The sequence below is a fragment of the Stylophora pistillata genome, chromosome 2 (assembly GCF_964205215.1).
Source record: "Stylophora pistillata chromosome 2, jaStyPist1.2, whole genome shotgun sequence".
NCBI classification, from domain to species: Eukaryota; Metazoa; Cnidaria; class Anthozoa; order Scleractinia; family Pocilloporidae; genus Stylophora; species Stylophora pistillata.
Genome location: NC_142520.1, coordinates 41,585,751 through 41,599,880, shown reverse-complemented (window position 1 = coordinate 41,599,880; position 14,130 = coordinate 41,585,751). Strand labels below are relative to the sequence as shown.

Sequence of the window (14,130 nt, the reverse complement as noted above, 5' to 3'; positions counted from 1 at the left end):
GCTCGCAACATATGGTCATCGATGATAAAACGTTTGCGAATAAAACAATCTAAAAGTTGATAAAGAGATAATTATTCGCTGTTATGTCTCAACTAGGTTTCGGAATTGCAGTTTAATAAGAATACTTCACTCAGGTGTGTACTAAGGTCAAAAGTTACTGGTCACCAAAATACGCCTTAGTAGAAATACTTGATATCTATAAGCCTTGGGTTCGCAACAACGAAAAGAGAGAGTCGTCATCATGAGTTCGCCGCATGACCACCTGATTATTTTCTTCTGCTTCTGTGCCGCTGTTCAGGCTCCTTACAAAGAAGGCGATATCATTTAAGGCGGACTTTTCAGCGTACGCCAGCCGCCAGAACACCCAGAAAGTCGATGTGGAGCGATAGATTTGAGACGACTTGGTCGCGCACAGGCCATGATCTTCGCCATCGAACGAATAAACAATGACACAAGCCTTCTTTCAAACATTTCCCTCGGATATGACATAAGGGATTACTGCGGAGACGTCTCAAAAGCTGCAAGACTCAAGCGATTCTAGTAACAAATCGTCTCAAGTAAACAGCTTTGACGTGAAGGAGCTTGTAGGCAGAGTCAATTTTGAAGGACTAACAGGGAAAATCAAGTTCGATCAATTTGGTGACAAAGGCTCGGCCCATTGTGATATTTTTAACTTTAAAGTAGTATCTGAAAGAAATGTCCAGAGCGTTAAACAGGTGCTAGTAGGAGAATGGAAAAAATCCGATGAAAATGAAACACAGTTGACTTTTCATGAAGATCTGTATTGGAAGACTGGTGTCTGAATGTTCAGAAAAGTGCCCTCCTGGAACAAGGCAATCCGCCACGTCGCCTTGTTGTTGGCAATAGGGACCTTAAGAAACCTCGACGGCGACGGCGACGAGGACGTGGAAAGACAAGAGATCTAATTGGCAGAACAATAGCTCAGCACGTGCGTTTTGAAACTTTGTACATTTCTTAGCCGTCCTATGCAAAACAACAACGTGAAATCGCCAAAGTCTGCTTCGTCTGCGAACCGAAACCGCGACGGCAAATTATTTTAATTTCCATTTGGAACTCAACGGCTACTTTATACGTCATGCTGAAGTTGAGCTGTGGCGCTGTATAAGACAGTAAGCTCCTGCAGCCATTTTTGAAATTTTAACTAAGAGTAGAAATTCAATTTTTAAGTCTTTCTTGGCGTCGCCGTCGTGGTTTCTTAAAGTCTCTAATGCCTTTCGTGTCTTGGTGGAACCATCAGTCCATCTTCTGGTTCTAATATTTGCACAGAATGCCCCATTGGAAAAATGTCGAGCCAGGCTAAAACAGAGTGCGTCACCTTACCTTCTGCCAACATTAGTTATGCTAGTGCAGGTGGAATTTTTAATTCTTACGTTTGCCACGCTCGGTGTAGTCGTTTCCATGCTTTGTCAAGTTGCCCTCTGGAAATTCTGGAATAGCCCCATCGTCAAGGCTTCCAATCGCGAACTAAGCCTCACTCTTTAACTCGCAATTGTGTCCTTGTTATCTCTGGCATTCATTAATGTATTTAGATCGACGATGCAATCTGCAAGATCATGTACCCGCTACGTTATCTGACTTATAACCTTTGTCTCTCCATCTTATTGGTCAAAGTGTTGCTTATTTCCAGTGCTTTTCAGGTTCCAATCGTAGCCACTGTAGTGATCAGATCTCTTTCAAACAAAGCACAATTTGGGATTGTTTTGTCCTTTCTACTCCCGCTGTTGTCTCTGTTGTTACCATGGTTACTTTTGGATCCACCCTTCAACAAGTAACATATCTATCGGATACATTACACCTTTAACGATTGCAATGCATACTCCAACTTAGTTGGGAAATATCTATTCCTGGCGACATGTTTTTATGTCCTTGTCCAAATGCTTTTCTCCTCGTTCTGTGCCTTTAAGATCAGGAAAATCCCTGAAAATTTCAGCGAGGCCAAACGAATTGCCTCTTCCACGTACATATTATTGCTCTCATTGCTTTGTTATCACTCAGTAGAGTTTTCGATCGATGGATGGTATGCAACTGTTGTGGACTGTGTAACAACACTCTTGAGTGCGTACGGTTTCTTTTGCTGCATATTTTTGCCCAAAGTATGCGTTCTGCTTTTTTGGCCAAAGGGAAACAATTTGAGTCTTTTGAGAGCAGAAGTCACTCAGTTTTCGTTTAAATCCAGCGGCATGCGTGTTAACCCTGCTGTCGATAGCTTCAACCAGGAAGTTGGAATGCAGACCTACAATCTGCGACAAAAATAGCTGAAAATTAACTTTCAAAAAGCCAATCAAGAAGATATTCCAAAAATAAGATTGAAATCAACTACAGCCGGCTTAAAAACTCCTCTTCTTCGATTCCTCCTGGGAACTCAAAACATTCGAGACGGATAAAAAACAGATTCATTTATGAAATGAGCCTATCGTCACACAACAGCTTCTTTTAAAATCTGCGTTACCATTTGATGCGAGGAGGAAACGATGTATCAATTCTGTTTAATTTCACTGTTTTGAACATGAGACTAGTTTAAAAAAAAAAAGACCGGTAGCTTATATTTCTTTTGTCATAAAGCTTGTCACTGCCATATCTTGGATCACTTTAAATTCAAATACTTTTGACATAATGCTGACCCATGATTAATAAATTAGAAATAAAACGACCTAAAAATCAATTAAAAAAAAACTATTTGGTCTTATACCTAAATTGAAATTCGGTTTTTGAATTGTAGTCCATCAAGGATAATTTACATATGCCGGTGGATTAAAATGAATATCACCGATCGCTACCACGTGAGCAAAATACACCTGAGTTAAAAAAAAACAAACAACCAAAAAACTGATGCCTTAGGTTCGCGAACAAGAAAAAGGAGAAGAGAGGAGTATCAGGCTATGAGTTCGCGCCGTTACCAGTTGTTTAATTTCTCCTCCCTCTGCGCTGTAGTTTAGGCTCCTTACAGAGGATCTTAATAACAATTTATGTGTGTGTCATAGACTTATAAATAAAGAAAGAAATGAATCTATGAGTGAGGAAAACTCATGCCTTTAAGCAATGCTGCATTGCAAATATATAAATAGCTGAATCGTTAGCACCTTGCAAAAGGTATCAATGCCTAACAGCACTAAACTGCCACGGACTGTTTTTTTCTTTTTCTTGATGAAAAACACTGAAAACTAGTCAGCCTTGCTCTCATTTTGGCTATACTGGAAGATACCTTTTCAAAAGACAATTTGTATGTTGGAAGCGAAAAAGTTTTATGACCTAAAGCAAAAAAAAATTGTCTTTCTTCCTAGAATAGGCTAAATTTGTTTCCGCAACATATGTTTCCGGCCAGGCTGATTAAAAAACATTTGCTCCTGCAGTACGAAATATTAATCATTGCCTGGGGGGTCGGAGGATGTTGGTTGTGTCACAATAAAATTTACCTGATCTCCCCATGAAGCTCTGCATCATTCTAATGGTCCCTGCTCATCACCGTCAATTACCATTGTCAACACTGACTACGACAGAGCTGAATAAGGTGTGCGCACGCGCTAGGGTTTGGCGCGGAAAAACGAATTTTGAGTCACTCGCACGGTTGATTTTCTAGTCTGTTGCTTGGTGGCGTTGTTTTCCTTGCCGCTCTACTTTTGCAGAACAATCTCCAAAACTTTGTACAACCCCTAAATATTTTATAAAATTAACTTTCTCCTTAAAACCCTTGGAAATAGGAAAATGATTTCGACAAAATGGCTCGGTTTTAAATTCCAGCTCCTTACTATTTTCGCAAATTTCGCTAAATTTTAAACCTCGTACGTTTAAGCCCGCAATTTTGACCGCATATCTGTGACGTAACATTCCGTTATTCGGCTCCGTCACTGACTACTCAGTTAGCGACTGTGATGCCCCTTCAGTTCCCCAAAATCATCCAACAGAAACCGGTCCGGACCGGTTCTTTTTCTTCCCCTTCCCCGTGATAGATAATGCCTTGTCTCTTGTTCCAGAGCCTTCATCACAACTTCAGTGTTTGTTAGTTTGGCAGGTGGCATTTCTGATGGATGCGTATATGACCGCCGTTAATTAATAACGGGAGTCGCAGGTAAGTTCCCATTTTCTCCAAGTCACACCGAAAACTGCTAGTAAAGCCAAGCAAATTCACAGGTAAATAAAGAGGGTAAGTGTGACGAATCCGCGCCACAAAGGTGGGTGCCCCCTAACACAAACAAAACACAGAACATAAACGAGTCCGAGAACACACGCCACAATACAACTAAACGTAGGCCTAGAGATATTTATTATGCTAATTAAAACAATAAAGCGACTAACAATAACGATAATACAATGATCTAATTAATTTACAGGAATACGCTAACTTAAACTACAGTACACTAAAACTATTTACAAGATTATTACTATTAAGATAAAAAAAAGGTTTTTTTTTTTTAGTTCAGTTCGGTTGGGTTTCACCTTACGCCCGCGTCCGTGTTCTTCTCTTGTCCACAAATCACCACGCTCCACCAACAAACAGTGCCCTGCCAAACCAAACTCCCGTTTCTCCAACCAGGTTCCTGTCTCACCAGTTCTCAACTTTGCTCGTTTCCTTCGTTTCAACTTTGCTTCGTCCTCTGACAACTTTGCAGTTTTCAACTTTTTACTTCTCGTACTTGACTCGCTCAGACTTGTTATTGAATTAGTTACTATCTCTTCTTCCTTTAGCTCACAGTCTGGTAGATTCTTTGCACACCCGCTCCCCCGCAAATGGTTTTCTACCGTGAAATGGAACGATTGTTCTGAATGAATTTCTCAGAAATGATACTGTGCCGAGTCTCCGTTGACTCAAATTTTTCCACGCTCTTCGCTCGTAACTCACAAACCTTCATCTCACTTCTTCAAAAAAAAAACCACACCGTACCAAACCACCCAAATCCTTAAATACACATGGACGCAAGGTGCCCGAAAAGAATGAAGAAAACTATTTGATATACACAATAAAGGTTAATTACACAACAGTTTACACAAGTGAAGAATAAAAATTACGTAACAGATACAAGTAATCACGAACTACACTGATCCTAAGAGAATAAAAAAAAATAATTTACATATAATAAATAAATTCCTAACACTTCCATGACACCTCCCCCCTTAAATAGCTATTTTTTTGGGGACATGGAAACACAAAAATAGTGCTTAATTAAAGATTACATTAATATACTGTAGAGCAATATGAGGTATTTACGCCCTACTAAGGGCATCTACGTTACAATTTTGCTTACCACTCTTATGTTCTATTTTTATGTCGTACTCCTGTAAGGTAATGCTCCACCTTAATAGTTTCCTACTCTTGTCGCGAACCTGATTTAACCACACAAGGGGATTGTGATCCGTTTGCAGCTTAAAAGTGCGGCCATATAAATAATAGCGAAATAGCTCTACAGCCCAAACAATTCCTAAACATTCTTTTTCTGTGGTAGACAACTTTTCCTCTCTAGGCTGTAACTTTCTACTAGCATATGCTATGGGGTGTTCCTCCCCGTCCTGATCTTTCTGACTTAAGATGGCCCCAAGACCTCTATTTGACGCATCTACTTGCAAAATGAACTCGTCATTCCAGTGTGGTGGCCTCAAAACAGGGGGAGTCTGCATTGCAACTTTCAAATCCTGAAAAGCTGATTCATGATTAGTACTCCATTGAACCTTAGAGGGATTTTTACCCTTAGTGAGGTCGGTAAGGACAGCAGCCCGTTCCGAAAAATTTGGGATAAATTTCCTATAATACCCGATTAAGCCAAGAAAAGATCTTACCTGCTTCTTAGTTTCTGGTCTGGGATATTCTTTAATGGCTTGAACCAAAGCTGTGCGGGGCTGAATTCTATCACCTCCAACTCTGTGACCAACAAAATCGACCGTTGACATCGCGATCTTACATTTGGACGGCCTAGCATTCAGTTTGCACTCTCGTAAACGTTGTAAAACCTGTTGGAGCTCAAAAAGGTGTTGGGGAAAAGATGTTGACGTGTCAACCTCGACATCATCAATGTAGGCATCTGCAAAATCTAACCCCTGCAAGACTTTCTCAGACATCATCCTCTGAAAGGATGCTGGAGCTGTTTTCATACCAAATGGCATAACTAAGAACTCATACAAGCCTTTGGTAGTAATAAATGCGGACTTTTCGATGGTAGAGGTCTCCAAGGGAATCTGCCAGTAACCTTTTGTGAGATCAATTGTACTAATGTACTTAGCAGAGGCAATCTTCTCAATCATACGTTCCATGGAGGGAATAGGATAAGCATCCATCTTTGTGACAGAATTCATTTTTCTGTAATCAACACACAGTCGTATTGTACCATCTGGTTTGGGAACAATGACAACAGGGGCCGCCCATGGACTAGTAGAATGGCGTATTATGCCCATTTCCAGCATATTTTCAATCTCTTTGTTAACCTCCTCCTCAAGTTTTTGAGGGACCTTATAAGGGGCGCACCTAATGGGTGGGGAATCACCCGTGTCGATTTTATGCACCGCTACATTGGTTAAATTTGGTTTTCCTGAAAATACATCAGAATACTCATGTAGCAAGTTTTTTACCTGTCGTCTTTGATCTTCCGTCAAATTATCAGAGATCACTACATCTTTACAAGTCTCATCGTGACCAAATGGGAAAACGTTGCTTTCGTGCGGCAGTGGCATCTCTGGGGACTCCGCCATTACTAAAGCAGCCATTTCATCACGGCTCTGCCATTTGCTAAGCAAATTAATGTGATAAGTGCGATGCTGTTTGTACATCTTGCCTGTATCAAGCTCATAATTCAATCCGTCCTCTAGTGCTCTAGTGACTTTGAAGGGTCCTTGCCATCTCATTTCTAATTTACTCCCAGGGGTGGGAAGCAAAACTAAGGCTTTGTCTCCAACTTCTAAGTGTCGTTTTGAACTATGAATATCATACAACCGTTTCTGCTTACCTTGGGCTTGCTTCAAGTTTTCTTGAACAACTTGTTGCATCGTTGCAAGTCTTCTTCGGATCTCAAGAACATGAGTTATCAGATTGTCTTCTAACGATGATCCTTCCGACCAAGTCTCCTTGATAACGGCGAGGGGTCCTCTCACCGTATGTCCATAAAGTAATTCAAAGGGCGAGTAACCAGTGGACTCACAAGGAATCTCTCTATAAGCAAAGAGTAAGTATGGGAGATACTTGTCCCAGGTTTGAACCCGCTCTCGAACAAACTTCCTCAGCATACTCTTTAAAGTGCCGTTGAAACGCTCCACTAACCCATTTGCCTGGGGGTGGTACACTGATGTCTTAATCTTAGTTATGCCTAATTGCTCATACAGCTGGGCCATAAGCTTACTCATGAAATTGGAGCCCTGGTCAGACACTATCTTATCGGGGATACCCACCCTAGAGAAATACTGAATCAATGCATCTGCGACCGCTTTTGAGCTCGTTGACCGTAAAGGAATGGCCTCTGGGTACCGTGTAGCATAATCTACGATTGTTAAAATGTACCTGTAACCCGTTGTTGTCCTGGGTAATTCTCCTACAATGTCGATGGCAATTTTCTTAAAGGGTTCAGTAACAATATCTACAGGCCTCAAGGGTGCCCTTTTTGACTTCAGCTTCCTGGCTACCACCTGACATTGCGGGCAAGTTGCGCAATATTTGCGAACATCAAAGCTTAGACCAGGCCAGAAAAAATGTGCGGTTATGCGTTCAACTGTCTTCTTGCTACCCATATGACCTGACAAGGGGATTGTGTGACCAACACGCAGGATTTCATTCCTATAGGATTCTGGTACTACAATTCGATCAACAAACCTTGTTCCATTATGTTCTTCGGGAAGATATTTACGGTGCATCATGAGGTCGTTAGTGAAGAAGTACCCATCCGATTCTTGTGGTGCCATTTTGGATAATTCCTTGCGTACTTTCTCGAGAGTCACGTCTGACTTCTGATCCGCTATCAGCTGGTTTCTGTCTCTATCTAGGATGTTTACTGTAGGTTTAACTTTACTAGGTTCTATTATCAAAGTATCACTCTCAGGATTCTTCTTACTTGTCTCTTCCTGTACCATGCCCTCAAATAACCTTTGCAAATCTCCTTCCTCTGGAGCTTCAGGCTTTATTTCTTTCTTCGCTAAACTCTTGACGGCGAGTGAATTTTCCCTGTCAATTAGCTCGTCTGCTTTCAATTGGGCTTCTTGTAATGCTTTCTGTCTCCTAGTCATCACGAAGGCCTCATCTCCACCAATGTCATCAGCTAGAACATTTCTCTCCCATTGGTCCAAAACATTTTGTCTCGACAGTGTTCTTCCAAAAGACGACCTGCCAAGTAAGCAATCTACGGGTAGCCTCTCCAACACTCCTACTAATTCTACGTGTTTACCTTCTTTGCTGTCAAATTCAACATTTGCAAGTGGGACTGTAAGACGTTCTCCCGCAGCTGTTAATACTGTGATATTCTCCCCTGTGAAGGCTGTATTGTTTACATATCTTTTCTGGACTAGAGTCCTAGTACAACCAGAATCAATGACCATTTCTGCAATTTTCCCGTTTATTTTACCTCTAACATTGCAAGGAGGGAACTGAGATTGTTCTGACGTTAGGGGTGTCATACACAGGAGGTATCCCTGTGAAGGCTTCCCACGGCCCTTTCCACAGTTGAACGACATGTGACCTGGTTTACCACATCTGTAACATTTAATTTCAGGCCTCGTGGTTCTACGGGCTGGAGGGGAGGATGGTTTGGAGGGTCTTACATGGTATTGGTCTTGTTTCTGTTCAGACAATAAGTTATCCGCCTTAACATCTGGCCTCTTCTTTTTCCCAAATTTCTCATAACTAGCGGTTGACATATACTTACCATCAACAAGTGGCCCTTTCCTAGATTGAACATGTAAATTAGCAAGGTTGCCAAGTTCTTCAGCAGTTTTGGGCTTTTGCTCCTTTAACCAAGCTCTAAGCTCAGGACTTACCGCATCAAGAAGTCGCTCCATCAATACCTGTTCAATTATCTTATCCGCATCACCAGTAGCCTCGGCAACAGCTATCCAGCGGCTGAGATACCTTCGGGTTCTGTTTCCCCACTGGACGAAGTCCTCGTCGGGCTTTTTCTCTGAGGTTCGAAACCTATATCTATAGTGATCTGCGGTTAACTGGTAGGCTTTAATAATGCTTGCCTTACTCTCGTGGTAATCCTGGCATGCAGGGTCTGGGATTTCTAAATAAATAGACTTAGCCTTTTCAGTGAGCTTGGGTACTAAATTATCAACCCATTCCCCCTCGGGTAAGGATTGCGCCCTTGCAGTCATTTCAAAAATCCGGAAAAAATCATCTATATCTTCACTCTCCCTCATTTCCCTGATTTTGATAAACTTGGGCCTTTTAACCTCATTGTCACTTACCTGTTTCCTTTCAAACTCCCTTACAGCAAATTCTTCCTTTTCAGCTCTAAGGTTTCTGAGTCTCTCCTCCTCTCGTACCAAACGCCTTTCTTCTTCTTGGGCTTTTTGAGTTTCAAACTCCCTTCTCTCCCTCTCTAATTCCCTTTCAGCCTGACGCCTTTCTCTCTCCACCTCCCTTTCTAACTCCCTCATTTCCCTGTGTTCCTGACTAATTCTCTTCCGCAGTTCTAACATCTGCAGCTCACGCTCTTGTAACTGTAATCTCTGCTCAAAACTAAGACCAGTCTCCAAAGTTTCCTCCGCAAGGTTTTCTTCTGGTGCATCGAAACTCTGACCTATGCGATCTGAAGTTCTGAGTTTGCTCGCTAAAGTCTTAACACCATCCTTAGGAGAAAAATGAATACCTCGTTTGATAGCCTCAGCTCTAAGATCTTTAAGGACCCAGGAATCAAAGCCGATCGCTGCAGTAGCCATATTAAATAATCGTATACTATTACCTTGCGTGTCTCCTGTTGAGCTGTTTATGTAAACTGTTAAGGAGCGATCCCACTCCTGACACCAAAATATGTGACGAATCCGCGCCACAAAGGTGGGTGCCCCCTAACACAAACAAAACACAGAACATAAACGAGTCCGAGAACACACGCCACAATACAACTAAACGTAGGCCTAGAGATATTTATTATGCTAATTAAAACAATAAAGCGACTAACAATAACGATAATACAATGATCTAATTAATTTACAGGAATACGCTAACTTAAACTACAGTACACTAAAACTATTTACAAGATTATTACTATTAAGATAAAAAAAAGGTTTTTTTTTTTTAGTTCAGTTCGGTTGGGTTTCACCTTACGCCCGCGTCCGTGTTCTTCTCTTGTCCACAAATCACCACGCTCCACCAACAAACAGTGCCCTGCCAAACCAAACTCCCGTTTCTCCAACCAGGTTCCTGTCTCACCAGTTCTCAACTTTGCTCGTTTCCTTCGTTTCAACTTTGCTTCGTCCTCTGACAACTTTGCAGTTTTCAACTTTTTACTTCTCGTACTTGACTCGCTCAGACTTGTTATTGAATTAGTTACTATCTCTTCTTCCTTTAGCTCACAGTCTGGTAGATTCTTTGCACACCCGCTCCCCCGCAAATGGTTTTCTACCGTGAAATGGAACGATTGTTCTGAATGAATTTCTCAGAAATGATACTGTGCCGAGTCTCCGTTGACTCAAATTTTTCCACGCTCTTCGCTCGTAACTCACAAACCTTCATCTCACTTCTTCAAAAAAAAAACCACACCGTACCAAACCACCCAAATCCTTAAATACACATGGACGCAAGGTGCCCGAAAAGAATGAAGAAAACTATTTGATATACACAATAAAGGTTAATTACACAACAGTTTACACAAGTGAAGAATAAAAATTACGTAACAGATACAAATAATCACGAACTACACTGATCCTAAGAGAATAAAAAAAAATAATTTACATATAATAAATAAATTCCTAACACTTCCATGACAGTAAGTTTCTAAAGAAACTGTGGTGCTGTTTACCAAAATTCAACTGTTTCACTCGTATTTTAAATCCGACATTCTTTTTATTTCAATCGAAATTCAATTCGTTTTAATAGTTGGATATTCATTTTAATGGTTGGACACTCGTTTTGTTAACTTTAGTTTTCTCAACATTCGTTTACTCGTTCCATCAAAGTGCGTTTTCTCGATATTCCTGCCCGACGTTAACTGGGACGAGCGCGATGTTTCCTAAACAAAAAAAGATGGCGTCGATAAGGGAAGCATTCCTTTTTAGAAACCGGTCTTTCTTGGAAGTGCTAAATCATTCTTCAAACCTTGATGACGAAAATGTAATCAACATTTTGAAACGTGGAAGCCTATTGTACCACCCAGCCAGAAATGGATGAGTCGGAAGAAAACTTTCTCTTTCAAGCATATGTAGAATACACTGGTGCGCCAGAAGGCCTTGGGCCTGTTAAGCAAAGGATAAATTAGAATAGTGAACTATTGTGGGCTGACGAATAATCGAATAATCCGATGTCGGTTTTGATGATGATATTGCGTAACCCAGGCCGAATAAATGAGGTGTGTTTGTTTCAAATATTAATAAAGCATTCCACGCCTATCACTCACTCAGTCTCTTTTACTTTCCCCAAATGCTATTAACCGTGATGATCATTTCCGGCCAAGTGACTTAAAAAGGCACGGACTACGGAGCCATGGTCAGCGGTAGATGTTGACACTTTGAAACTGCTTGAGTTGGACTGATGGCACGGTTCACAAATAACTAAATGACCGGCGGACGGGAAAGCCTCTAACAATTTCACAAACACATGGTAGATAAGGCTCTTTCCAAAGCCAGTTAGGAAAATAACCCGAACGTCCTTTCGAGCGATAAGAGCTCCAAACGCCTCAGTATGCTCTGACTGTCGGAACCGCAATGAACATTTCTGGGGTCGTCAGCTATTATTAATCTGGAGCTTCGACAAGCATTGACAAGCATTAACAAGCATAACCGCTTGTTGAGAGATTTCTGGCTTATAATCAATCAAATTTTTGTAGTGCGAGCGCAACGCAGAAGTTAAAGTGATTTATTAACATTAAAATAACGGCAGGGTTTTATAATCGTTGTTATCATGAAATATGTTTTTCGTCGCGAGGAAGTTCCAGATAACACTTGCTTCCAACGGTCAAGTGGGTGTTTGTGAAGAAGAAGGTTTATTAAAAGTATTCAAAAATGGCACCCAAGTGGTGAAATACATGTGAATTTACAAATATGCTTTAAATATTTAAAAAATACGAAAATCTTACATTTGACTTTAAAATTAAGAGTCTAAAGGGACTGGGAATTACAAGAATCGGCAGTTACATACCAATGAAAAACGCTTAGGTTTGCTTGACTACAAGAACTGGGCGTTAGACGCCATTGTTGGAAAGAAAGATTTTTTAAATCTTTCGGTCCGGCATTTAAAGATTGATACATGGTTTTTGTTGCGCAACTCATAAACGTGGCAATCGGCGCGCTTTGGTGGAATAAGGTGGTACAGCCGTGACCCAGGCACACAGATACCGCCCCAAACTTTCTTGCAGAGTTCGTCTCTTCTCACATTTAGGCGAGTGGAGTTTGCAGCCACAATGGCGTCTTTGTAGCTCAGCGCCGGAAATAATATAGGCAGAGCTCTTTTCTGAACTCTTTCGATCATGTCCTTGAGGTAAATTGGTAGGCTAGTAGACCAAGTGACGCAGGCGTATTCGAGGACCGATCGTACCAAGGCATAAAATATGTTAATAAGGTCTTCGGGTGGAATTCCGGACCGCTTGAGCACTCTTAAGATGTAAAGACGTTTTGAGGCTTTGGAGACAATCTCACGCACGTGCTCATTCCACCCAAGAGTGTCGCTGATAGTGACTCCAAGGACCTTGTTTGTTCTGTCAAGAATTGGCATGTGGTCATCAGATCGTGTGGAAAAGATAACAGGCCGCATTGGGAGCGGAATATCGATATCAATCTGAAGAAAAAGTTAACTTTGATCAACTTTTGTCGTTTCTGCTGCTCAGGTTAACTGAGATTTAAAATTTTAGCGGTTATTTTCGAAACAAAACAAGCCAAGATGCGACATCGTCGAGTTCGAAGCGACCGAGGACGGATACAAACCGTAAAATATGTTTACCATGGTTACACTTTGATTTGAGTACATACCATGCATCAGCGCCAAATATTGATTGTGTATTCGCTGAGTGAACTGCCCTCCGCTGTCTCGAAATGTTCACTAAGGATTGCGTGACAGGCGGACTTAAGTCCTGGGTCACAATTGCAAGAGCACGTGTCTCTACCAGAAACACTGGCACTCTCTCTCAATATTCAGTTTTTTTTCGTATTCGTCGAGTTCGAAGCGACCGAGGACGGATACAAATCGTAAAATAAATATGTTTGCCATAGTTACACTTTGATTTGAGTACATACCATGCATCAGTTTTTTTTCGTTTGGGAACGTTGAATTATGCTTGAATACTTTTTGGGGGAATTTTTCCCTTTATTCACCCCCTCCTCTTTTTCATTCATTAATCTATTGACATTTTACAGGCTTCATCAAATAAGCTTTCAAAGATTATCTAATCAGTGGTCTGTAATTTTTTAACATCTTGATTAGTGCAGAAACATGGGTTGTGTATTCGCTCCAAAAGCCGCAGCCGTTAACTGCCCTCCGCTGATCTAAATGTTCTGTAAGGATTGCGTGACAGGCGAGACGGGCACGCGTCTTGACCATAAACACGAGCACTCTTCCTTCATATTCAGCACTATTTGTTTGGGAACCTTAACTTACACTTGAATGCTCGTGGGGATTTTTTCCGCTTAATTTACCCCCTCCTCTTTTTCATCCACTAATCATGTGAGGCGTGAGTAGTCCAGTAGTCAGAGCGCTGGACTCTGGGTCGGACGGCCTGGGTTTAAATCCTAGGCACTACGTTGTGGCTTTAAGCAAGTCGCTTCACTCACATTGCTTCGTCTTCTCGGATAAGACGTAAAGCCGTAGGTCCCGTCTCCTGCAGGGTTTGGGGTAGGAGACGTTAATTTCCCACGCACGAGATTACGGTCCTCCCCTGGGTGGGATGAGTGGGAAGGTGAAATCGCTACATGGACTGAAGTGGCTGCCGAAGACGCCTGATAAAATACTGACGTCCGATCTCAACTTTACTGCATTGAGGCTGAAAAGCCGCTTTA

General features: G+C 41.5%; 1 protein-coding gene, 1 long non-coding RNA gene and 1 pseudogene across 2 annotated transcripts in view; 1 reads left to right on the top strand and 2 right to left on the bottom strand.

The window, feature by feature from the left end:
- LOC148739565 (uncharacterized) overlaps positions 1–14,130 on the bottom strand; it is a 60,255-nt gene that overhangs the window by 42,323 nt on the left and 3,802 nt on the right. The gene's annotated exons all lie outside the window — the stretch shown is intronic.
- Positions 1,236–3,027, top strand: LOC148739567 (extracellular calcium-sensing receptor-like; annotated as a pseudogene).
- Positions 5,080–9,867, bottom strand: LOC148739566 (uncharacterized). Its single transcript, XM_088747947.1, has 3 exons — positions 9,512–9,867; positions 7,808–9,289; positions 5,080–7,153 (listed from the first exon to the last, which is right to left on the bottom strand). Exons 1-3 carry the CDS (start codon positions 9,865–9,867, stop codon positions 5,221–5,223), a joined length of 3,771 nt encoding a protein of 1,256 aa, XP_088604073.1. The 3' UTR covers positions 5,080–5,220.

What these genes read in the sequence shown, in the direction of transcription:
- LOC148739566 (XM_088747947.1), bottom strand. Translation starts at nt 9,867, where the DNA reads ATGGCTACTGCAGCGATCGGCTTTGATTCCTGGGTCCTTAAAGATCTT. An exon ending in TTAGAGAGGGAGAGAAGGGA is followed by an intron (nt 9,290 to 9,511) that starts GTTTGAAACTCA and finishes AATGACTGCAAG; the next exon opens with GGCGCAATCCTTACCCGAGG. An exon ending in GAAGAACATAATGGAACAAG is followed by an intron (nt 7,154 to 7,807) that starts GTTTGTTGATCG and finishes CTTTGCTTATAG; the next exon opens with AGAGATTCCTTGTGAGTCCA.